The sequence below is a fragment of the Cydia fagiglandana genome, chromosome 1 (assembly GCF_963556715.1).
Source record: "Cydia fagiglandana chromosome 1, ilCydFagi1.1, whole genome shotgun sequence".
NCBI lineage: Eukaryota > Metazoa > Arthropoda > Insecta > Lepidoptera > Tortricidae > Cydia > Cydia fagiglandana.
This window is the reverse complement of record NC_085932.1, coordinates 6,557,020-6,584,706: the sequence shown is the minus strand read 5'-3', so window position 1 is coordinate 6,584,706 and position 27,687 is coordinate 6,557,020. Positions and strand designations below refer to the sequence as shown.

General features: G+C 38.5%; 1 protein-coding gene across 1 annotated transcript in view; it reads right to left on the bottom strand.

Annotated features, from left to right (window-relative positions):
* Positions 1–351: 351 nt before the first annotated feature.
* The window catches only part of LOC134680057 (ATP-binding cassette sub-family G member 4), a 52,407-nt gene continuing 25,071 nt past the window's right edge, over positions 352–27,687 (bottom strand). The window contains exons 3-9 of the mRNA XM_063539066.1: positions 11,521–11,826; positions 10,451–11,025; positions 7,679–7,840; positions 6,049–6,447; positions 5,834–5,934; positions 5,255–5,462; positions 352–4,746 (exon numbers count right to left, since the gene is read on the bottom strand). Coding sequence (XP_063395136.1) covers positions 4,454–4,746; positions 5,255–5,462; positions 5,834–5,934; positions 6,049–6,447; positions 7,679–7,840; positions 10,451–11,025; positions 11,521–11,826 — 2,044 coding nt within the window. The 3' untranslated portion in view covers positions 352–4,453. The remainder of the gene's footprint in view (positions 4,747–5,254; positions 5,463–5,833; positions 5,935–6,048; positions 6,448–7,678; positions 7,841–10,450; positions 11,026–11,520; positions 11,827–27,687) is intronic.

The following is a 27,687-nucleotide window of genomic DNA, read 5'->3' as shown; positions in this document are numbered from 1 at the left end:
TTGGTTACGTGCATGGTGGTGGTGGTTTGGTTTGGTTTGGTGGTGATGGTTTGGTTTGGTGGTTTGGTTTGGTTTGGGTTTGGAGGAGGAAACAGTCGAGTACAAAACTCGATCTTTGAGATTTTTACGCAGGATTTTTCGCCTTGTCCTTATCGCACTAGTTTTAGGAGCCGCTTCCGTCAGCGAGACGCCTTACTTAAAATATTTATTTATTTACCTAAAATATTTAAAATTCAGCTCCTGTTTCGTCTCTTGTCCTAGAAGATATAGGATCCAACTTAATATACATTTTTTGAAACTCACAATCTCTTCAGCGGATGATTTACTCGTATGAAAATGAAACCATATCGATATAATAAAAATCACAGTCGTTTAATAATTAATAAATACTGGTTACAAGGATAGACATAGAGATTTACCAAAACCGTTAGCGTTGTGGAAAGGTACTTTAAATCTAGTTTAATCTAGTATATTACCAAAACGGCCAAATTAACAAGAACTTACGTATCATTACGTCGCATTGATATTCGAACGACCATTATAATGGCACTTGTTAATATGGCCATTTTAATAGCAAACATATGAATGAGTACGTAGTAGTGGCCTACCGTGTGTTAAATTAAACTAACTTTAGGCTTAGGTATCAAAAAGCTCCCTCAAAAAAAAATTAATTCGCGATATCGAATAATTTCTCAGCACACGTTGTCATTAAGAGGCTCTTAGGTAATGCACCATTTAAAGCAGCGGTCGGCACCCTGCGGCCCGCGGGCTGCATGCGGCTCGTGAACCTGTCACTTGCGGCCCGAATGCCACCTTGGCTATTTTGTATGTAATAGTGACAAACGACAATGTCTCATAAAGTCATAAATATTAACAAAGTATGGCCCGCGTCACCTCCGTTAACTACTATGTGGCCCTTGGCTGCTAAAAGGTTGCCGACCGCTGATTTAAAGGGTTCGTTAAGCTCTGGCGCATGCTAGCGCGGCATGGCGACCATTTGCGAAAAGATTACAAATTGCCCGCATGCGGTTTGCACAGTGGCGGATTTGTAGTCTAGGCCGCACTAGGCCCCAAGCCTTGAATTACAGGCTAACGCGACTAGCTTCAGCTAAGGCGAAAACCATAGGTTGGAACGAGACACAGCTAAGGAGAACGAGTAAGCCTTAGCCGAAGCCAGTCGCGCAATGTCGTGGCCAGGCCGGTATTCTGTAATAAGTACCACTCCTTTCTCAACTCCCATCATATCATATAGAATGCCGCCCCTGATATCTGGCCGCCCTAGGCCCGGGCTTACTGGTCAAATCCGCCACTGGGTTTGGAATACAAAGCGCGAAGGGTAAGGTACTGGCGCGCTAATTTGCCCGATCTGGGGGCCTACCGCGTACCACGTTCACCGTGTTGCCTCTCTGTCGCACTTGTAAACTCGTACGTAAATGTGACAGGAAGGCAATACGTCGAACGTGGTTCGCGGTAGGCCCCCTGTTTCCGTCTCTGCATTTTTAAACCCAACTTATATTACACGTATATTCTTTACATTTAATAATTTCACAGAACCTCTCCTAGTGTGGTGAAAACGTAATATCAAACGTATGAGTTTCCCGTTACACTCACAGCTCAATTGCCTTATACCTCGGCCTCAAAAATAAATAACATATTAATAGCATATTATATGGTGGCAGACACTCCCAGCACTTCGAGCGATTTAGCTTGAAAGGTTTTGTCGTGGCCTTCGGCTAGAGTAAATTTAGCCTGGAGTGTAAAGTAAAAACTAACTTATTTAGTTACATACATTAATTATAACACAGATAAATTATAGCTTTAATATAACTTTTATTTATATTGCTTGTTGTCTTTAATGTGTTTATGATGCGCTTGTATGAATACAGAATTAGTTAAAGTACACATGTCAATACAATTGTAAAGTCGAAATCACTTGAGATCATCAGATGAACGATGTACCTAATACATAAGTACATTTTAAATTCGCGTGACAAAAATATATATACCCTACAATAGGGCATAAATATAAACGGTAATAATTTAATAAAGTAGGTAATTGAACTAAAATATAACTAATAACATAACAAAATGAAATTGTCATACATCCATCAGCAATTGTCGTAAATCAAACGAACTGACACAGGAACCAGAGGGGCTACCGCGAACCACGTTCCACGTGTTGCTTCCCTGTCACGTATGAATTTACAAGTGCGACAGAGAAGCAACACGTTTCGCGGTAGGTCCTCTCCTTTCAATACAAGATAATATATATTTAAAATGAATCGTGAATATAATGATTAAGTAGGTATCACATACCTACATCCCGTTCAGAGTCGACAAAATGATGATTAGACCAATTTCTACACATAATTTACAAAACTTTGGTGCAAAGTTGCGTTGTGAACTTAGGATTAAGTCATGGGCCCGATGGTCTAAAAAACCTAACTTAACCCCTAGATAACAAACTAATTTTAAGCTAGATATTTCGATCTACTGAACGTTATCCTAACCTAACCTAAGCCAAGCCGGCGGCTGCTGCCGAATATCAAAAAATGTTTTACGCTCGGTCACTAACAATCACATATTATTTATTTAATGAGAATAACTGTAACTTTCTGTGTGCGCTTGTGGCCTAGCGGTAAGAGCGTGCTGCTTTCAATCCGGAGGTCGCGGGTCCAAACCCCGGCTCGTACCAATGAGTTTTTCGGAACTTATGTACGAAATATCATTTGATATTTACCAGTTGCTTTTCGGTGAAGGAAAACATCATGAGGAAACCGGACTAATCCCAATAAGGCCTAGTTTCCTGGGTTGGAAGGTCAGAGATGGCAGTCGTTTTCGTAGCCTATGTCAAATCATGGGAATAGTTGTCAAGCGGACCCCAGACTCCCATGAGTCGTGGCAAAATGCCGGGATAACGCGAGGAAGAAGAAGAAGAACTGTAACTTTCTGTAGAAATATAAAGTCTGAACCAGTTAGGTTGGCAGTCATCCCTTTCCATCCGATGAGGCTAAGAGTATATAGAGTATATTTATGCCTGCTACTCTGTGCGTCTTTAACGTATGTATTTGTTGATTTCTCAATAATAATCCCAGCATATTATTTTTGGCGGTCCTGGGTAAATCCATTTATTTGCGTGATGACTTGATCAGCACGAATACTAGGTATATTTATTTCCGAGTCCTGTATTATAAATACATGTAGTTGTATAATCATTGTGTAAGTACCCACGACACAAGCCTTATAGAGCTTATTGTAGGAATTGTGTCAAAATAAATTTGTAGTAATTGGTTAATGACTGAATTCTGAAGAATCAAGCGGAGGAACTTTCTTTCATAAAACCTAAAGTATATGCTAGTTTTTTCTTAGATGTGCATAGGAAAAATGGTAATGAGTTTGATTGTACTTGTTTTTAGTGACCGATCGTAAAACGTTGACGGAAACATTAACTTTTCTTCTAACTGTACCTAACTAACTACCTACAGTCGATCCGGAAACTTGCCATGAGCTGTATGACGCACAGTTATAATCAAATCGCAATTAATATTCTCATCGATAACCCGCGATCACGAATAATTGTCGAAATTATAGCTCGATTTCATGAATATCAAGAATTAGTAATACCTATGTAGCAGTTCTTTGTTAACTTTTTACATAACAGGGCCATATTTTATAGCAGTATATAAACTAGCCCTGTGATTTTCAGACCTATTCTATTTTTATATAGAATTATCACATCGAAATTATCAATGCTAAAGATCATATTTGAACTGCTTGAGCGAGACTATGACACGAACGACAACTTGAGCAGAAATTAGATATGGAATACAGTTTCCACTCTATTTTCAATTATTTTACATGTTTCATACAAACTCATGGTAGTTCCGCATACTTAAAACTATTGGAACATGCGTGCCTTAATATTACTTTTAAAGGCTGAGTCGACAACTAGATAACTATTCTAAACTTTTCATTAAATACATTCTAATTATAACGTTTTCCTATTTCGATACGATTGATGTCAACTTATTAATATTATTAAGTTTGATAATTTGAGTTGGGAACCGTTCTCACATCGAGGTACATTACGATCGGATTAAGTCAAATAGGCCGCAATTGCGCAATTCGCTCGTAACCAAAGAACTAGGTACTCAATTTCATTCAAACGTTAAGTTTAAGGCTTCCATTATATGCTCGGTCAACCTCGACCAAGCAACATTCACCAATCCTATCGTGAACGCTATCAAGAACTTTGTTAGATTCCCACGTATACATATTTTTTTCAAACGCCCGTTTCCACGACAGCTTTGGTGAATCGACCACTACATCCGCAGGTTGCCTATAATGGACCAAGCGTCTAAATACAGCGTAACCTAATGAAAATGTACACTTTGCGATTCCAAAATCTGTTAATGGAAAAGTGATCGTACCTTAGAAAAGCCTAAATTTGTGCCTACTGCATCATCTTCAGTTTGAACCTTAGCACTAAGTACGAAACGAGTCTGATGAATACGAAAAACGCTACAAGCGCTCCTACGTCTACCCAGAAGTTGGCTTTGTCCATCGTCATCTCCTTGAGGAAGGTGTCTGGCTTCCTGAAGTGGCAGTACACCTCTGAGCAGTGGAGCTTCTCTCTCCCGAAGCCGTAGACGGAGAGCATGGCCCCTTCGAAGCCGTACCTGACGTAGCTTAAGTATGTTATCCACTGCAGATAGCTGGGGATGGCTTTGAAGTTTACGAAGAACCCTGAAAATAAAAGAAAATATTTTGTTATTGACTAGACTACTATCTGCAAGTGTTATCAGAGATTTACTAAGCATGACACAACATCTACAATAAATTATAACGCCAGCATGATACTTTTTATGTCGTTCTTGATTCCTCTCCAGAAAATTACCTATAGTAAGAGCATGACGAAAAATATCTTAATGAAATGGAAAGTACATATATACGCAATTATGTTACTGGTGCGCGATATTCATTTTAGTATACATATGCTCCGACAGTAAAACAAGTGTAGCATCAGAAGAATGTTGAAAGTTTACGCTGGCTTCTCAATGCTAGATGTAGAACCCAAAATGGTGCTGCTTTGGGTAGTGTTCTACCTGTCCAATGTGTATTTTGTCTCACATTTTGCATGAGAGAATGATTTGATTGAGATACATTTTGCATTTTGCATGAGAGACGCAAAGACATTGGACCAATATATTGGATAGATGGAATACCATCCTTATCAATCACAGTGCAGGTTTACCTGAGAACAAGACGACGGGTATGGTGGTGACGGGGCCGAGGTAGACCCCGGTCTCGATCTTCATGGCGGCGCCGATGAGCAGCCCCAGCGACTGCGCCACCAGCGCCGTCAGGATGTTGATGGTGGTGAACATCAACACCCGGTCCGTCTGCATCGGCTGGCCCGTCATGAAGTATACTATTATTACGTATACGCCGCTAAACACTATCTGTAAGAACATTAACAACATATTTTAGTATAATATGAATATGATAAAAACTTATATTTGGGTGTGGTGGTCAAAAATCGTGGGTTCTAACTTCGGTTGTGTAGTATAGGGCAGAAAAAATCGTTATCGAAATAAATGGAAAAAGATGACTAAATTTCGGCCAGGATCCTTATCTAACACAGACCAGAGGAAATATTTATTGACTTTGGCTAAATAAATTAAGTTATTTGTATTATTTCAGAGCAAAGCTCAAAAATATAGAAATTTGAGCAAGTGTTCACGATTTTTTGACAACGAACGATCTTCAAAGTTCTAATTGGAAGATTTCACATTCATCCACATTTATAATATAAAATTTCATTTCAATTTACCTGGAAGGGTAAGTCCGCCAGCGTTTTTGCGAAGTAGAATGCTTTTAAAGAGTACCAGTAATTTAAATGCTCTCTCACAAACACACTCATTTCCGTTGGGACTGAAACAAAAAGACAAGCATAAGTAACGACAATGCATAATTTTAAAGTCGAATATGTACGTTTAAAAAGCATGGTAAACGATTTGAAGTTGGTAGAAAAACAAGTGAACTCACATGTAAGGATTGTAGGCATCATGGCCGTAAACATCGTGAACATAACAGTGAAGAATATGCATCCAGCGTTACTCATAACCTTCGCCGCGTCCGACCCGATATCGTAGTACAAGAACCCGATCAGCAGCCCGACAACCGTATGCGAACATAGCCTTAAATGCGTCAGCATTTGATCTCTAAGAATGCTTCTAAAGGTCCTCTTTAACAAGATCCAGAATTGCTTGAAGCCGGAAGTCGGGAAGCCGGTTTTGATGGGTTTCTTGGTGAAGCTCTCGCTGGAGTCCAGGAGGGAGGTGGTGCACGTCACGGGGGCTAGGTTGGTGGAGTTCGGAAGGACGTTCTGCTTCTCTGGATTCGGAGTTGGGCCTGACATATCTATTACTGTGCAGGTTGGCTTGTCTGGAACAAAAAAAAACAGTTAGCTATTATTTAAGAATATAATTCGAATTTAGCTATTAAGTCACAACAATTTATAAAAATAAATAAAATAGGCAACTTTTTTTGGTTTTGTCGTCCGAAACCGAGACAGTAAGAAATAAATGATACTGATAATATTTGGTTCTAGCATTGTCTTTTATGTGTACCTAATTATACTTGTATAATTTACATTAATTTGTAAAATGTAGGTATGTAGTAATATAGGAAACTGTACAATATTCTCCTTTGTTCCTATACACTGATGTAACAAAAATAGTGGATATCTGTTTAAGGGCATATTTGGTACCGTGTTCTGATTAGGAAAAAGTACCTAGGTACCTAGAAGATATATTTTTTGACGCTAAAAATGTTTGCCTTTTGTTTGGAGGGTCGGTCAAATTGGACGACCTGCCCATAGAAACAAAAATTCATGTCAAAAATGACCAGAATTTAGACCTCCTGCTTCGTAGGCAGGTCCTTACCGACACCTACCGACTAGGCAAGGAGACCATTATAAGCTTTATAAATAATTCAATTTTCAAATATAATATCTATTTCCAACTGAACGTTACTTGTAAAACCTTTTCCTATTTCTAGACTAGGTACGTGAGTTGCCAGTCTATATCGGTACCGGCAATACTAACAATATCTCAAATGCCAAGGCGAGTCCCTTGGATGACCTTTGGTGTTTGTTCTATTTCTTTCGTCAATAATACGAAGACCCGTGTATTTATTATTAAGCGAGCATTGTCACGTCTATTTATTACTAGCCCAAATTTTGGAAGCGATATTTTTTAGAGCATCTAGTTAATGAATATTTTATTTTTCTTGGCAGTGGTAGAGATGAATAGCCGTCTAATTACTTAATAACTTTGTCTTTTCTATGATAAAACGACTTGTGGACTAGTGTACAGTCAGCAGCAAAAGTTGCTAAGCCGGCCAGGTGTTCGAAATGATCTTAACATAGCTTTATTGTTAAGAAAGTAAGTGTGAGGTCATTGCTGTTGACAGTACATAAAACTTACTTATTATTAAGCTAAAAGTCTGCAATTGATTAAAATCATTGACTCTTTAGAAGCCAAACTAACAAGTTCATATTTTACGAGTAACTCATATGTAATTTATGTATATTTATTTTTTTATGTCGTGAGTTTTTGAACATGAAAGGGAAACATTTACATTATTCAAGGTTGCCTCCTGCCTTCGAACTCACCCATAACCACCTCCAGCGACTTGACATTGTTCTTGGCCTGGTTGTTGTAGTTGGAGTTCTGCGGCGCGGCGGAGGGCTGCACGCGGCCGCAGTTGCCCTTGTTCACCGCCATCACCAGCTTGTGCACCCAGTCGCCGTGCTCGCCGGTCGCTACCTCCATCACTGGAATGTCACATGTTACCTTTTGATTAGTGGTATTGCTGAGATACAAAAAGCAGCGGTCCTAACATGCTTCCTTGGGGAACACCGGCCACTGGACGGTGACTGGAATGTCACATGTTACCTTTTAATAAGTGGTATTGCTGAGATACAAATAGCAGCGGTCCTAACATGCTTCCTTGGGGAACACCGGCCACTGGACGGTGACTGGAATGTCACATGTTACCATTTAATAAGTGGTATTGCTGAGATACAAATAGCAGCGGTCCTAACATGGTTCCTTGGGGAACACCGGCCACTGGACGGTGACTGGAATGTCACATGTTACCTTTTGATAAGTGGTATTGCTAAGATACATAAAGCAGCGGTCCTAACATGCTTCCTTGGGGAACACCGGTACTGATGGTTTTAAAGGGCTGATAATAAAAGTTTTATTTATCATTTTCTTTACTTATTTGGATTCACAACCTAACGTATCAAATTCTACATTCAAATTTTATCATCAGTATCATCAACAACGCATACTAATAAATTTAATGAAACATTATCATCACCATTATCATGGTCGAAAATTTATCGTGATGACTCTATAATAGAAATGTGTAAACAACAATATATATATAAGTATATAGTATATACCCATGACTTTACACCAAAAGAAGATTTTGTAACTTCAAACTTTCGTGTACTTCATAAAAGAACGAAACAAGTTACTCAAATAAAGTCATAGCAACTAAAAGGGGTCAAGAAAATCGATAAATAATTAAACAATAATTATATTGACTCTTGAAAGAATTGACACATTTCTAAACATAATGTGCTAACTGCAAGCGTTCGGCTGTAACTTTCCTCAGGGTAACATTCTTAGTCCCTTTTATTATGTCGTTAGGCCAGCCAAGTTGGCGTAACGAGCTCCTGATAGGTATGTAATGTACACTTTACGAGTCCATAAAAACCAACTAAATGTTTACGCCTGACTTCTAGTTAATTATGAATTATTGTACAATAAGATCTCAGACACCTTAATCTGACTTTAAAGTGTTAAGGAAAATCCACCAAAGTACACCATAGTCAGCGAAGGAAAATCTATTAACATATCATTATAATGATGACAAGGCGAGGCCTTGCCCGACTGACTGTGTGCTCGCATGGACTCATTCGTTTAATTAATATGTAGCTATCGATTGAAGTACAAAGTTCAGTCTAATATAAAACCTTTGGTTTATTTGCTAGTTTAAAACTTATCTTGTTAATCTTGCTTGCAACAAGTGTAAAGTTAACAAAAGTTTTACAGCGTTTAGTGTTCATAGTATTTCGGCTAAATATAAAACATAATAAAATTGTATTTATAACATGAAATATCAATTATAATAATAATAAGCCCGCAGGGCAGCTTGTGGTGAGCTGTTGGGGAGTAACGACCCCACGGACCCGAGTGCTCCCGAGAGTCGGTCAGGGTCTCCGTCTCCGGCGTGTCTTCGTCGGTCGGAGTGGGCCCCAAGGGGACCCGTAGGACTCTCAGCTCTGGCTTGCCTTCATTGGCCGTCCAGAGAGGAGTCGTTAGAGCTATATGCTCCAGGGGTGGAAGTGTTAAAGGGCATAACGCCGCGAGTAACTTCGGAGAAAGCGCAGCACCACCTCTCGACACCCCTGAGCCGCTCACGCCGGTGTTGCGCCTGGCCGTCTTTACGATGGCGCATCAGGTGCCCATCTAACGAGTGGCGAGTCACCGCCTGCCTCGATAACACTGTATAACACAATGTTATGGCAGGTGTCCGAAACTTAGCAATAGCCCAGACTTATTTTCCACCCAAATTTAAACCATAGACCAGGACTCTTTCCATTTTTCTATAATAGCTCCCAATGCCTACTGAAACCGGTTTACGGGTATCTATTTATGCACCCGTGAATGGGTTCCAGCAGGCGTTCTACATGACATCAAAGCTCTCCAAACGGCCTCTACGTGTTGGATCTATATCCCCACGCACGCCTTATAAATGACCGGGCTTAAAAACCCGAGAGTTTGTAACGGAGATACAAATAACAATAATATAATAATAGTGTTGCGAACGCAACCTTTATTTGTATAATACACTAACTAAACGCAGCCGTCGGGCTCGGCTAGTATTTGGAAGCTTTTTCTAAAGCACCAATAGGAGCGCTCCACATATTATGTATCGCGGCCAATTAGAGGCACCCAAATCTAAACCACCATTTTGTACTTTGAAAATTAGCCAAATCACTCTTTCATCAGCCTCCATACGATTACCACACCACTTTTACATTTAACCGTTTAGTCAAGGAACCCTTGTAAAACCAGTACCTATTGAAATTATAATAGTTTACTTCAAATCGAAGCTTTTTATTTGAGTCGTCGAGATCCTGACCTGCACGGCGGCTACAAATAGTATAATAGTTATAGATACAAGTAGCAAATGTAAATGAACAATAAGTAATTTATACTAATCAATAAAGCAATTAACTTTTTTATGATTGTTAAAACTACACTACTATTAATCTTTATCGAGCTATTTTATGGTATCTTATACTTGAAGAATTATTTGAGAAAGGGTCACGGTTGGAACGGTTTTATGATGAAGATAAAGTACTAACCGTAGTCAGCGGGATTGTGGTAGCTCGGGCAGTTGAGACCCATGTTCGACAGGAACGGCACCAGGTCCTTGACCTTGCCCTGGTAGATGCACTGGCCCTCCGCCAGCGTGAAGAGGAAGTCGAACATCTCGAACAGCCGCGCCGACGGCTGGTGGATCGTGCAGATGATCGTCCGACCGCCCCGCGCCAGGCTCTTCAGCAGCGATATGCATTGGAAACACGAGGAGCTATCCAACCCAGAGGTCGGCTCGTCGAAGAACATCACAGGGGGATTGTTCACTAACTCTAAAGCTATGGACAGACGCTTGCGCTGCCCGCCCGATAGATTAATCGTCCGTGTATCACTCGCATCTACAAGCCCTAACGTTTCTATTATCTCGTTGATCACTATTTTCTTTGCTTGCACAGACATGTCCTTCCCTAACTTCAGATTCGCTGATACGTGCATGGCCTCCTTCACTGTCAGGTGAGGTAAAAGACAGTCGTCCTGCATAATATAGCAAGACAGCTTCCTAAACCGCCTCAAGTTTCGCTCCTTTCCATTGATGAGCACTGATCCGCTGACGTTCGAAGTTCTGTAATGGGAGAAATATTATTTAATTTTAATAGTCATGTTTTAGATGTTCTAGATTGCGCTGGACACATTCCAAAACCAATTGGGACAGCGTGCCGCATTAGAACCGGTTTATAAATACTTTGTCTAGCAAAGGTAAAATACTATCTCTAATCGATGCACTAGACTAGATGATAATACAGTCTGATACACATTTGAACATTCACTTTATTTTAGGTGTCGTTTATTTTTAGATTAACTATTACTTAGAATGTTTTGTTTTTAGATAAAACTTTATTGACATTTGGTACAGAATTGGATGATAAGGAAGAGGCGAATCTACTACTGGCCTTGGGGCTGTATTGTCTTCCGTTTCCGCCCAGTTTGACAGGCCAAGGCAGAGGTCAACCATTTTGATACAAAACGTTAAACATAACATGCATTTGTTTTAAGCAGTATTAATCAATTCGAACACTAATTAATTTTAACTTACAAGAAAAATTTAGATACTACTTACTTGTAACCCGCTAAAATATTCATAAGCGTGCTCTTTCCCGCACCAGATGGCCCCATGATCGCTGTCAGCTCTCCAGACCTGAAGGTCCCATTGATGCACTTGAGCAGAGCCTTGTAGCCCCGCTTCCGACCCTCGCTGACCGAGTAGGAGAGGTCAGAGAACTCGATGTCGACGGGGGGCCGTTTGGGCAGATGTGTGAGGGACGCCATTGGCTTCTTCTGGTCGTAACCGTTGGGAATCTTGCGGACGAGGCCTGTCATCGCGGCCGTGCCAGCGCCTCCATTGCATAGGTTGATTTGTGAGCCACTGGAATGGAGAATAATTTTGATGAATAGCGGTTCGTGAAACAATCAATTGAAGAAGTAATACAGACTAACGTCATTAGGTACATCGTTATTATTTATTACACCCAACGCAAGCCGTATCACCAAAGTCAGAAGATTTTATATGTCATTGGTTCTCTAGGACCGTTTGGCTCACATCAACGACACCAATATCCGAAATTTAAAAAAAATTGTTCATGCGAGCCTTTTAAAAGGGTATCTTACAGTAGTAAGTAGTAGTGGAACGCGCGTGTGATGGAAATATCCACGCGTGCTATTAATTGTACCCTTGACACAGCTCACATTAGAGGCCTGTTTCACTTCTTTCAGAGTCATAAATAAACGACTGTGTACCTTATTTCAGATGACATAAAGATGGTTTTATCCAACCGTTACATACCTATGTGTCGCGTGGTAAACAGTGCAATAATTTATCACATCAATTTGTCGTAAGATTTCGACGTTACTAAAAATACCGCCATTGAATTTTCGTGTTAGAAGTTATGTAAAACATGATTTGAATATGCACGCATAACAATAAAATTTTTGCCTTTATGAAACCCGGTTTTACAATTTCTTTAGATTGTTTCTATGTTACTTACGTATATTAAACTATCGATGTGCTGGTGTTTAGAAACGTTTTGGTGTAAAGCCTCCTCCACACTCGTGTGCGAATCGCGGCGCGAAGCCGCGAACGCGAGTGTGGCGTCGATTTTCGCAGACAGCGAAATCGACTCCACACTCGCGTTCGCGGCTTCGCCCGCGATTCACGCGCATAGTCTGGAGGGGGCTTAAGTGGTAGAAGTAAATAAATAAACGCCGACCTATCTAATTTACACGATCGCGGCTCGATTTTACTCCACAGAAGTTTCTTATATTCGGCATGCGGGTCTGTGATGTTCACTTAGATCACCGTGTAAATAGTAAATACCTAATTGATCAAATACTTTCCACGAACAAGAAATTGAATAATACTTTTTATTTTCATACCTCTATTCCATTTACTTACGAAAAATGTCATCAACGCATATCAATGAATAACGAAATATACTGCTGTTATTTTGCTCTACGTAATTCTGAAATTTCTGGATGACACTTTAAAAACTACACGCCAAATAGTAAATAACTTATTTGAATATACTTTATTTTTGGTAATCCCGTCAAATCCCGTTTGAAACAAGTTCTTTTGCAAAAAATAACATTACAGAAACTTCATTTCGCTCACTTATTTTCACGTAAGTATGGAGGTCCAAGGGGGAGGCCTATGTTCAGCAGTGGACGTCTTATGGCTGAGATGCCGATGATGATGAGGTACACAGTGTTTTATGCAAGATACACTAAACTGTCGCGAAATCAAACTCGAAGGTACATCGAGGGTTATATGAGGTTCATAGTTCTAGAAAACACATGGAAGTTTTCCGTACACCGCGAGTGTATACCCCACACGTACATGTATATCCGTGCCCGTGCGTCCGCGACCACTGACGGGCGTATTTACTGAATGGGAAGACGACATAAGAATAGCCTGTATTTTGGATATTGGAAATTACCATTGCAAACAGCCGAGGGCCTACCGCCAGCCACGTTCGACGTGTTGCCTCTCTATCGCACTTGTAAATTCGTACATAAGTGTGACAGGGAGGCAACACGTTGAACGTGGTTCGCGGTTGGCCCTCTGACCCGGCCGCGCCGTCAGTATGGCGGTGCGTAGAGCCGCAGCCGTTGCGTTGTCCTTGCGGTCAATTCCATTTGATGAGACAAATATAGGTATATCTAAATGATGTCGTAATATTATTGTTTGCCTGAGCGCACAGTCCGAGCGTCTCGCTCGCGCTAATATAATGTACGAATAAGTAGGTACCTACCTACAAGCAGAATGCACGTGCGAATTAATGATTGACATAATTTAGGCATCATTCAACATGGAAGTTCGAATTGGCCTTATCACACGTGGGGGACTATTCGCACGAGTCATCTAATCAGACTGAGCGGAACCGGTTGAAATACCTGAGCGAGTGACAGAGGATAATGAAGCAAATGAAAAGTCAACCATAAGCGCAGGTGGTAAGGTTGAAATTGGGCCACAGCGGAAAATAGAAAAAATCTGTAGTGAAATCGCAGTTAGCAACAATAACAGACATTATTTAAGGCTAAAAAGCTACCGTTTGCGGAATTCGGAGAGAAAACGGGTGTGCTGAAATAATTTTAGTATTTATTGATCTTTTCAAGTACTGGCAGAAAAGCCAGGTCTATCGCGTGGGCAGGCGTAGATTTGGATGAGTAAGTAAATATTACAGGGTGGACTTTCTTCCTCTGTTCTCTTTAATTTATATGTGAGCGAGTTAACCAGGGTGCTCAGCAGCGTGCGTAGTAAGTACCTAGCAAAACTGTGTAGGTACTTACCTACAAAAAAAATGCCTTAGAACTATTTTATATAGGTAGGTAATGTGTCCAAACGCTCTGATATTGAACCAAAGGAGTAGGAACGCAAATTAATAAAGTAAATACTTTTTTTATTTTTATATTACGGTCAAGTTTCGATTCCCCAAGTCATTGATCTCGAGTTCCCAGAAGACACATTCATTCCAAGGGCATTCCTAAAAATGTTCAGCATTTAGGTACGTTGAATAGTCGAATCAGTCAAGCTTTTAGTGCTTCTGAGATCTATTTCGTATGTTTCGTCGTAGAGATAATAATAGAGCTTTTCAACATACACATGACGAAACGCTGACTCGCCACCAATTTCCATCCCATCGATGGTTTTGTAATACTGCTGGCAAGTCGCCAACGTACTCAGCCACGATGTAGCCCACACCTGAAGTACATATCTAGTCTACTTGTCATCCCTACACTGTAATGTATAGAAACGTACAGGCATATTTTGTCGCGTACGTTCATCATTCTTGTCAGGTTTGAAGAGCTATCACGACAAAATATTTGTACGTCACAACACTGTCGCTTTATAGGTTTGTTTGTGACGATTTCGATAAGACTAGTACGGCTACCATCACTTTGGCATTGACATAAACGCTATCGTGAACGCAATTTACTTTCTATATATCTCGTTCGCACTAATATGTCAGTACGAGCAAGATGCATAGAAAGTAAATTACATTCACGATAGCGTTTATGTCAATGCCAAACTGATGGTAGCCGTATAGGTACATGTATAGTATACCTAATGAAGGTTTACGGGAGCAATAAACGATCTCACCAAGTCATGTTTATTAGGATTTATTTACTTGTTTTTCTGAGTTTACGATAAATATTAAGTAAGCAGTGTAAGCATCTCTACTTGTGGTATCTATGTGGTTTGAATTTGCGATTGACTGAGAGTACTGTCTGAATATTTGTATTTACTTACAAATACACTCAAGGCGAAGAAAGCAGGTCACAACTTTTCCGCCAGCCCTTACGTACAATTACCATAAAATCTTACTACTGTATATGAACCTTGAGCAATAATAACGTACCTAACACATTCAAGAACCTTTCCCGGCCTTTAATTTAATAATAGAGTTTCCCGGCATCTCGAGAGACATGCTAAGTGGGCATGAAGTCTCTCTTACATAACCTAAGTTAGAAGGTGACGGAATATGCAGATCGACGCTATTCGATAAATAATTCATGGCGGAAATCCAGACGATGGCAGACGAAGCGGCTCCATCCATTCAATGGTTCGTAGATCATACTGAATATTATTAAAGTTTTATCTAACCTGGCCCCCTAGCCAAGGTTACAATCGCTATCGCTTCGACAACGAAAAGCATTATGTATCTCTATCACTCTTCCCCATTAGTGTGACAGTGACAGTTGCGTTTCGATCGCTACGGAGCGTTAGCGATTGGCATCTTGGCTACGCGGCCCGGTTTCGAAGCTCAATTCCCTAAGTTTTATAGAAATAACCTTTTCGACGCCGTGTCAAACCCAAAAGCTGTCACGCGGACGCCACGTCACCAAAGTGTCAAAACTGAAATTGAACTTTATGCATATGCACGTAGGTCTATGTTGCTCTGTGGTCTGTGGCCGATTAATCTGTCTTTGGCGTTGAACCTCTGCTGCGGATATATCGGTCATTGGCGTCCAAAAGGTTAAGTTTTTCAAGGAGATTGATCTTGTCTAAGGGCTCTTTTAGATGGTGCGAGAACTCGTTTTATTACATTGCGGTATTTGATCGGTCGGCTGAATGGGATGTAACCACAATAGTCCGCAATGTACTTAACTACAATAGTTATACTCGTATGCAAGTTTGCACACCATAACATTATACAGGGTGTCCCAAGAAGTAGTGATATACTGAAGCTGGGAGGTAGAGGACCTAGAGGGCTATCTGAATCACCCCCATGTATGTTCCGCAATTTTTCGTATTTTTGGAGTTATGAGTTTTTCAATTTTTCACCTATCGCCGAGTACGATGAGATTTTTATTTATGGTGACGTGAATTATTGCGGTAGATGCTTGATTTTTTTTGTGTGCTAAGCTGATAGATAGGCCAATTCATTTACTATCCTTAGATCTTTGAATGGAATAAAAAAAAAATCGCGGAACATACATGGGGGTGATTCAGATAGCCCTCTAGGTCCTCTACCTCCCAGCACAAAACAGATAGGAACAGAAGTCAATCACATGTATGTACTTTACTTTTCATACCTACGCTCGGCGGTCGCTCTAGGGTTGCGATTGTTGCGAACTATGACTTATGCACAAAAAACTATTGTGGTAGTGGCATTCGTATCTATCGTATCGTATCTCATATCTAGTTTTGATTTATTTGATTTCTTGTTGAGGATGAAACGGGAAGAATGGAAATATAAATTAGTAATAACATTAATAACTCAAATAGGTATTTTAATTTTAATGTCATTGTTATATTACAAACAGAAAATATCCTGCGATGATTTCGAGATAGGCGAAATGCACGATTATTATAATTTAAAGTGTAATAAATACGCATTCTCATGTACAATGTAATAAATTCGCATTCGTATTCTCGCTGAAACCACTGGTAGCTTAAAAAACGACACTTCACCGTTTAATGTTGAATTTTAACAACCGTCCACTGTACAGTTATAATAACTTTTTGTTTTGTTTCTCCATTATTGCACAAGAATGTTCACGGACGCGTGTCTCAAGCGGATGGCACTCGCGCTCGCAGTGGTCCCAACCGGTCCGAGATATCGTGTCCGTGAGCAGTGTCTATGTGTGCGTTGCTCGAGCGCGCTTTGTATGTAGATTGATTTCTGTACTATCTGTTTTGTGCTCCCAGCTTCAGTATATCACTACTTCTTGGGACACCTTATATAAAGAAACTATCTTAGCATTTTAAGTGTTATTCCAAAAAAACATTTAAGCCTATGTCAAGCTACTAAAGGGCTGAATCTTCGTACACTTCGTTAACCAAATTACTTGCGACTTTGCATACGGTTTGCCTAAATTCCATTTGCGTACTCACACACGCCCTGATTACGCCTAATAGTAGATTACATGCGACTAGATCCCTCATTATAGTTCGTTTATTTTAACATTAGAAATAAGGTAAACAATCTTGATGTGTCTTTTAATTGAAACACACATTTTAAAAATAAGTTACGGCAAATATGTAACAATTATGAATCTAATACGATCATTTATATTCTTCTGCTTTCATAAGTAATAGTTTCTGATTTTCAAAAAGCGTTTTTCAATTAAAAGACATGTTAAGATCGCTTACCTTCTTGCAAGTTCTTTCTAATGCTAAAAAAACGAACTATAGAAAACATTGAGTCAGCCAAGGTGGGCTGGGATTGTTCACGTCATAGTGACAGTAAATACGAAAGCCGCTAGGGATCTCATATTACCTATTGTCACAGCAACAAGGTGCAAAGTGGCACAGAAATCAAATTCCTTAACCGTGCCTACATATACACAACAAAGTCATAATATGCAAAGTACTACAATGTGAGTCGCCCTTTTAGTTGAGTCCACCATTAATCAGTAATAACAAATAATTTCCATGTGTTATGGTATTTTTCACATAGCTTGAGTACGGTGACAGCTGTCACCTTCATACAGTTTAATAACATCACCATTCCCAAAGCTATGGGAAAAATATTACATGGGTGTATTGTATTATAACATAGTGCGGAATGCTGGTGAAGCACAGATTATGTTATATTATCAAGGATATTGAGCGCAAGTCGACCTATAATACTCTATCTAGAGTTAAGTTGCGATTTTGGGGAACCCACATACAGTCTAAAGCTCTTTATCTTGGATATTCAGGGCTTGTAAAGCTTAGGGTGATATAATGAGAAGCTCATAGGTCGTTGGCTTGAAGCATACATAATCTCTATGAAAAATGCCTGTAACAGGTAAGATTGGCGGCATTCTTTTTCTATCGATATTTTATCTAGGGTGCATTTTAGTGAATAGTCAAAATTTTTACAAAAGACATGTCCACCTTAACTTTCAGTAAGTTCGATAGCTTTGAATATATTTAGTAGTAGTAGTAGTAATCACTTTATTGTACACAACACAGGTTAACAAAAATAAAATAACAGTAATGGAAGTACAAAGGCGAACTTATCCCTATAAGGGATCTCTTATTTAAGTTAGTACGTGAGCTGCTTACAAATATTTTACATAGAAGATCCAAAATGTATTATGTTGTTTTTATATAATATAAAAACTTTTACTTATTGGAGCTATCACGTAACAGCTGAACCTGACTTGGTTAGTAATAACTTTAATTAAGTAATGGCTAATGGAACGGATCGGTCGGAATTTATTCGATATAGTTCAGTAAGAATTAAGATCACTTACCTATTAGATGGGCTATAAATAGTAGTTTGTGTTACAAGGGATCAAAATGATATATTTCCGTCAAGGGCGTACATTGAATCCTGAGCGTAATGAGGGATTCAAGTTTTAACGCCCAAGACGAAATAATTTTTATACCGTGTGACACATACTGCTTTTCACATCACTATGAGGAAAATAAAAAAATCTTAATGCTGACACAATCTGATGCTTAAACACATTATATAAGCTAAAAAAATAATGTAAAAATAGTGTGCTTGAATAGAAAAGTGTCACTTTGATCCCTCCTAGCAGGGAAGCAAAAGCTCTTTTCCGAATAGGTGGTGTGAAAAAACAATTGCCGCCCTTTCCGATTGCAGAAAAGCTCATTTCAGCTAGGTCCTAAACAACAATTACGTTCACGCATTACGTTACCTGTGAACATAATCAATGTTAATAAGGCATAGAGCCACATTTTTCATTGAACCCTTAAGTACTCGCGATTTAAGCACACAGGGCTGTTGATTATTCTCCACAGGCTTTAAATTTTTTACATTACTATCTGTGTATGACGTGACGTATAACACAGTTGCGTCCATGTTTAGAATCTGTACTAACTAAACAGAATTCTATGGGTGTTATGGTAAGGACGGCTTGTTGTATTATAAAATTGTGTAGGTGACAAGAGAAATAAAGTAGCCCGTGAGTAACTTTACGTCAAAAAAGCGCCGACTTAAAAGCTTCATAATGCGGATTCTAGTAGGTAGTCTCTGGTACAAGCACTCTAGTAAATGTCGGGATCATTCAAGGAAAAATACTGTATTTTAGTAATGAAACTTTCTCATGTCAAACAAAAAGGACTGACGTGGCAGCGAAACAGTAAATAGCCGCTACATGTACATGCTTCCAAGAATCCGACGACGAGGACAAAAGAGAGAAGAAATCAGATTTAAATTTATTTCGCAAACAAGTACAATAAGGTAGGTACCTACACTTTTAAGATTTAAACCTAGTCAACCATTACTTAGACACTTCGTCGCTTTCTCGAGTCAAAGTAGGACTCAATTTGCACAAATGAAAACATGTAAGTGCAAATTTTCAAAGTTTCGAGTATGAATCATAACCCAGTTAACAAAGACAAACTTTGTTTACCAGTTGGGTACGAACTCAGGGGCTAACACCTGTAGTGGTAATTGAACCAGTTAGTTCGCAAGTACTTGCCAACTCGCACCTAGTAATTTACTTACTGACGTGCGAGGTGCATAACTTAATCATACTGTTGATAGAGTTAAGGTGAAATTCGCTCATACTGCTTCTCTACGAGTATATTAAAAGTGTGAGAGAGTTTCCAGTAGGAACTCAAATTATGTAGTTTTAGAATTAATATTAGCTGATTTATTTAATTAAGTTAATGCGGCAAGCACTCAATCATTCATAAAAAACTTATTCTCTTTTACCGCGTGTTCAGAACTAAATACGTTTTATTGTTTATTCAGTTAGTCACGACTCACGGCTTACCATTTTGCAATAAAATCAAAACCCATAAAAGGGCTATAAAACGATACTTTTCTAATAACATTCATATTACCAATGTGAATGTAAATTTACATAAAATAAAAACAAATCGAGCGCTGACCAAACCAAAAGTTGAAGTCGACAAGAGACAAGAGCACAAACAAGACACAACACACAACAACAACAAGACAACACAACACACAACAACAACAACAACAACAACACAACACAACAACAACAACAATAACTTGACAGCCTCTTTGACAGCTTGTTTGAGACAAGAGGCAAGAGACAAGGTTGACTGGAAGAGATCCCTTATAGGGATAAGTTCGCCTTTGTACATTATATATATTTTTTGTTCCATTGTAATTTAACCTGTCTTATGTACAATAAAGTGTTTACATACATACATACATACAAGAGCCTGAACTTTATCTTATAATATCTAACACCCAAATATTACCTATTGTTCGTGGCTCGCGTACATTTTTGCAAACCAAATATTGGTAAAAGTGACAACCCGAGTCGTGAAAAGTCTCATTGCTTTATGTATATGTGGCTTTCCATCACAGAACAGTCCTTATGCTTCAAGTGTAATAAGGACCATTTTATTTGAAATTTCATCAGAAATATTGATAGAATGGTCCTTATTGCACATCAAACATAAGGAATTCTCTGATGGAAAGCTACCTAAAACAAAATAGATATTTGGCGTCAGCGTCACTTTGTTCCAGACGTACTTGCCTATTTATCAAAGTGAACAGCGTCACACAGCGCACTACTTAAGTACAATGATTTTCTTTTGAGTAACGACCCCTTAATAATCCATACGGTTCCTGTGTACTAGTAGCCATGGTGTTAAGCTAATAATTTAAAAGAAAACAATGATAGTATTGCTCAACACTCAGGATGTATAGTACATTGTAGGAGAGGACGGAAAATCGCTAAAAGATGGACGAGTGAGTTCGAGGGCCGACACGTTAGTGGAGGCCCTCGAATAATACGAGTCCATCTTTAGCGTTTCCGGCCGAGGCATTACATAGTGCTTTTCACGACTACTGCGAGGAAATAAGAAAACATTTGCATAACTATAAGTACTAGCCCGCGATTTCTCTGGTAGCAAATTACTTGCCACTGCCTGTACTGTCTCTTGAATTTCGGTAGGCGTAAGAATATCATTTTCTTCACTAGAAGAACTCATTTTTATAGCGAGCGTAGATACGCGTTTTTATATTTTTTAGTCAAACATAATTTACACTATCCAATTCAGTAGGTATTTTCAGATCCCGCCTTTTTTTACTTTTTTACCACTTTTAAGAGGCGTTTTTCTGTTATTTGCTTCAAACCGACTCTAAAATTAGAAGCGTTTTTGCTAATAAAACCACAAACAGCTACAAAAGTAAAAAACGCCTTAAGCGTGAACTGAATGGATAATTGTTAAAAAAAAATGAAGTGAATGGTTTTGATATTTCTTTTTTTTTAAACAAGAAATTAATGCTATAAATAACCTAATTTTATTTTTGAAGGAAAAAGTTGCGCAAAAAAAGACCTTTTATTGATTTTTATGTTTTAAATGATACTCATCGCTGTAGCGAACTGTCACCAATGACAGATGATGACAACAATGAAACATTGTAGTAGTGGTGCTTCAGGTGCTACAGCTATTGCCTACTTTCCAGCTTGGTTTTAGACCATCTATTGCCACATTTCCGAACAGTGGCGTGAAAACAAATTTATATCAGATGTTTCCTTCGGCGAGTAATTTTGAATAATATTGTATAATGTGCGTGTCGCAGATTGGATTGACCTCACTAGTGCAGTACAGGTGCACTCGGTTTCCTCGCATCTTAGTACAAACAATCTTAGCAGCTGTTATCGGGAAGATAGAATATCATAATGTTGACTTTACACTTTTATAATATAAGATACGTTCCTGCGTAGGCAGACATGAGGCCTCAACCACATCAATCTATCAACAAAATAAAATCCAACGGGATAAAAGCGTTCTAATTAATTAATTCATTAGACAGGACTTACCTACTCTTCCATAAAAGCTTTTATTTAATTTGCATTTTTTTATGTCCAATCCTATGTTGCTTTTGACAGGGGATGTATTATTTTTTTGCATAAATACATAATCTTTGTTAAAGTCATAATCAGATGATATAAAAAAATCTAATGATGGACCATACAGTAACTAGTAATATGTAAGATATTACTAAAGAAAATAATTACAATTGGCAATTTGTAAGTGTCACAAGACACATACGTACCTAATGGCAGTAATGACCATCTCTCACAAGGACTATTGTCGGTCTGATATTAAATATTATTGAAACAGTTGAAAGCTGTTTCGGCAGGTAACCCGAGATCTTGCACTACAATGAACAGGTATGTACTATCTAAATTGAATAAATGAAGTGTTTCGTGAAGGATGAACCTGAATCCGGCAGCCATACAATGTTTTCGTAATAATATTACACCCCGAAGATTCTAGTTATAGGCGATGAAGAGGAAATAAGATTAGTTGCGGGCTGTCCAAGTTGTCAAATTACTGTCATAAAATGCCTGGAAAATCACAGCGTATCAGTATTTTTATCTGGTTGTTAACCGAGATTGATTTTAAAATTTAAGTACAACGCGATAAAGTTTACATACGTAATTTAGTATTTTGTGGTTAATGTTCGTATTCGTATTAGCTCCTGATATGTACCAGTCAGTATCAAAATATTAATGGATCAGAGATATCTACCATTCTCTAACAGCTTAACAAAAAGAGATATATATCTATTATATACAGGAAGCATAGACTGTTATGTTGTGTTAGATATGTTATTTATATTTAGAAAAGTATTCCAGCGGGCGCAGCACGGTTCCATTTTTATCGACTATCACTATGCACGTCCCTTTCGCACTTCCATACTTGTTAGAACGTGACAGGCATGGTGACAAGGAATAAAAACGCACCCGTGCTATGCCGCCAGGATTGCAGATATTTTTGGCGCATTGGTTCATCCGCTACTCTATTGTTGTTGACTGTATTACTTATCATATTTTTATTGCATAACCACAATGCAGTTATTAATAGCAACTCCGATAAAAACATCATTATGGTATAAAACAGGAATAAAAATAATTTCAAAACAAATCATTATGTATCCAGTTTGCACTATGTACTAAATATAGCGACGTTCTGTAGACCATTATAGCTTTGATCACTTGCTAGGAACTGTTAATACTAATCTAGGGATCTTTCTATGCTAGGCATTGCGAGGGTCAACATAGTTTGAACAACATTTACACTGATGATCATGATCAAAGCCATTAAGGGCCGGAATCACTTCCACGGTTTAATGATGGGTGATTAGTGGATACATCTTAATTTAGTAATTATCCACGATACCTACTTGAAACACGTGTAAATACGATGCACTTGCATAGAATTGAACTATTTTTTTTTGTATGCATTGTTAGCACGCTTGATCATATTGTATGGTACAGTCGCCATCAGATACCTGGGCTATAACCGCGAAAATCGAAGTTCGCAAATTTGCGGGTATTTTTCTCTGTCACTCTAATTATGCCTTCATTGGAGTAAAAGAGAAAGATCCCCGCAATTTGCGATATTCTGTTTTCGCGGTAGCCCCTCTGAACACCAATAGAGGCCCATTGTCAAGGCGTTAGGGTGCCTGTTCAGATATTTTTGAGCACTTTGGTCGCTCCGATATAATCAGGTGGCGACTGTCATCGTAATTCACGCGTTTGATATTATTGGGTTTGACATGGTATAAACCTTTAGTAGAATTAAAAATTTTGATGTTACTTAATTTAAATTCTTAAATAATAACATGTACCTATAGTTTGTAGGTTTCTATAGAGCCCGACGGCTAATCCTATTGTCTATTGTTAAGTAAAACCGCACGTGCTACTTACCTGCACAAAAGGGTCTTAATTATTATATTTGGCACCTGAGCGCGGGCTAATCCAACGCTCACCCAAAACCAGTGTAGGTGCGCTCTTCGATAACGCGCCTTTGTTACGCATCTCGATGACACTGATTTTAGACTGCATGGTTCTGTAGCGTTCGACTCGCCGGCACTCAGTAACCGAAGTACGTATTTTTTATGCAGGTGGTTGTCGCACGTGATACGAGCGGTTTTACTTAACAACAGACAATAGGATTAGCCGTCAGGCTCTATAAGAAACCTACAAACTATACATGTTATTATTTATGAATTTAACTTTACGGGCCTGATTTAGTTAAATTATGTTTTATCCATTTCTTATAAATACATAAGTCAAAATGACAGATAAAGACAAACGATTAACAGCTAATCGAGGTTTGTAGCGCGTTTATGAATAAGGGCTGATTTAGACGGCGCGCAAACCCGCATGTAATTTTAGTTACATTGCGGACTGTTGATTACATCCAATTCAACCGACCAATCAAAACCCGCAATGTTGTGAAACTCGCATCGTTCGCAGCTCTAAGGAGGACAGTATATGGCAACGCTGATTCGTATTCGCCTAGTTCAATCACCCTGTCTACGAATTAATTCAATACGAAACGCAATCATGAGATCAGAACATCAGCTCGCTGAACTTGAATTTAAATTGATATCGGAATGCAATTATTACATGTCTGTAAGTTAGATCAAAATACATTACGGTTTGCTTCGAAGAGATAATATGAAAATGCTATCGATAACGTCAATTTTAAAGTTGATAAAGTTACAAGAAAAGTTCTAAATGTAACTAAATTACTACCAGGCCTTTAAAAACATATACGTATACGTTGCCCAGGGCAACATAAAGAGAGCACCTACACAGTGACCTTATAAAAATCATACCTGGAATCAGACGTTTTGCAAGTTATTTTCGGCAGGTGACAAACTTTGATTTGACAATAATTACCAACTAACGGAGTTTAAGGAACCATGTAGGTAACAATTGTTTTTTTTTTAGTTTTAGTTTTTAAGTTTTGTAGGTTATTTATTTAATTATGTTTTAGGTATGGTATTATTTTGTTTCTAGGTATTAAGTTTGTATGCACTAATAAATTCATATATCGGTAACAATTTTATTAATATTTTATATAGCAATGTGAGTTTAGGTAGTTAAGTTTCAAGTTTGTGCCAGTGTTAAACAATTAGGTACCTACATGATAACTGCGTTTAGTAGAAAATTGTACATATTTAACATGGTTAATCTCTTGACTGAAAAACAAGAAAAAATACGTTGTTAATTAAACCCAAGCAAATATACATACAAAAGTCAACACAATGACAAAAACAGTCTGTGTCGGCAATTACCTACTAACAATAACATATGCGCATTATCTGAAACATGTCGTTTCAATGTACAACAGTACCAGTGGCGACGCGTCCATAAAAGCCGATTCCCACCGGCTTGCCTGTTCTTGGACAAACGTCCACCTCACCTGCTCAAACGAGAGGAAATACCTACGTAAGCCAAATTAGCCCCGGCTTGCCTATGGATATGTTTGACGCGCCGCCACTGAACAGTACAGTCAGCTGCAGAGGTAGTTGATCCCTACTGTAAGTAAACTTTTATGCATGCCTATTATCCCTGCAACAGATTGTACAGATTTGTAATTAGATGAGCGGAAATTACAAGAAAAAGTTGTTACACCAAAACCAAATAAAAGGTAAACCATTATTTTCTTTATCTTATTTTTTTTACATTGCTAATCCGAGCGTAAGCTGATTCGGAGCAATTACCGACAGGTAGATAAGCTAAACGTCAAATTAATAATCTACTATTAACTTTTTAAATAATCTACTGTTAACTTTTTTCAATCATAAAATGCTGTTTGTACTTTAAATGCCCATTCCACGGTATAATTTCCGGCAATCGTTGTTCAATGAAACAATGTCGTGATTACGTTACGCGTTCCATCTGGCCCAGAAAATAAGGTTCGTACGCACAGCTGTGCTCTATGTGGACCAAGGGCGAATACGTAATGTACTTAGTATATAAACTAGCTATTGCTATTTACTTAGCTTTCCGGGATATTGGAAAACTACCGGAACCGCGGAACTTAACAATTTTATTGACAATAGGTACTGATTTACCGCACAATTCCAAAAGATATTGTTTTTATTTATATTATAAACTTAAGATATTATTTATATTATAAACTTATATTTCATTGTGATCTATATCTCATTCCGATTCTCATTCACGGACCGATCAAATTAAAGCCAGTGTGTCGGCCACAGTAAGCGAATGCTCACGGAAAGTAGCTCTATGGGAGGAATCGCAACGTGTCCTTAAGGGAGTTGCTCAAAATCTTACATAATGACTACGACTCTGTATAGAGCGCAACGAAGAAGATATCTTATTCATTCAGACATTTCATTGGAATGAATTATTCATCGCATTGGGCTAGCGTGGGGACTATAGCCCAAACCCTCTCGCGCATGAGAGGAGGCCTGTGCTCAGCAGTGGGACGGTATATAGGCTGAAATGATGATGATGATGATGAATTATTCATCAGGCACTTTCATTGGAAATTCGAGACCAGTTTTAGGTAAATGTATATAGGCTTACATTTAATTCAAATTATATTTACTTCTTGTTAGTTTAAAATGAAACGTATAGAAAGAACCTTACAAGTATTATACAAATATACGCGAATACGGCGTAAACCTGTTTTAGTACATTTCGATGCTAGTGCGGAAGGTATGTCATTACTTCACGAGTACCGAGATATCTTGCCACGAGCCGCAGGCGAGTGGCAAGACTCGGGACGAGTGAAGAATGACATTTCCGCACGTGTATCGAACGACGTTTTTTAATACAGTTGCGAAAAAATAAGAAAAACATTGTTAATCGTACACTAAACAAAAGTGGTAACAGTGACAGCTCGGTTAGACGTCGTCTTTAAGTATATTATATCTATGGGCGTTTGGCAGCTATTCCGTTCCATTCAGTCAACTTATTAAGAACGGAATTTTCAATATTGAATATTAAAAAATAAACGTGTTATAATGATGAAGAGGTAAGTAATTAAATATGAAATATGTAATATTTTTCGTATTCTTACATTAACGGTAGGTTTTTATGCTGATTACGACGTTTAAAGGAAACTAATATTAACACTCATCAATAAGTAGTCGTGAATTGGAACAAGTATAAATTTAAAAAAATTGGAAAAGTAAAAAGCACTAGTTCGAGATAACCAACTTTCCGCACGCTAAACAGCTACGTAAAGTAGCACTTTTTGAGCAACTGTATTAAAAAAATTATTTCGCATTTAATTTATTCAGCGAAACTAAAGTCCTCGCTCTACGTTATCAAACCACGAGGACGGCTCGTGTTGAAAAATATCAAATCAATTACAAAGAGCGATGCGGCCATTGGGTGGCAAATTAAATAGCAAACACATCGAGCGTGTACCCGAACGTGAATTGACCGTCAAGCTAATAACTTATTATGGCTCTTCTATACGGTGGGCCAAAGCCGGCCACTCCAAGGGACGCATTTATGCGTTAGAGGGAGCAAGTGATATTACTATCTCGTTCTACAG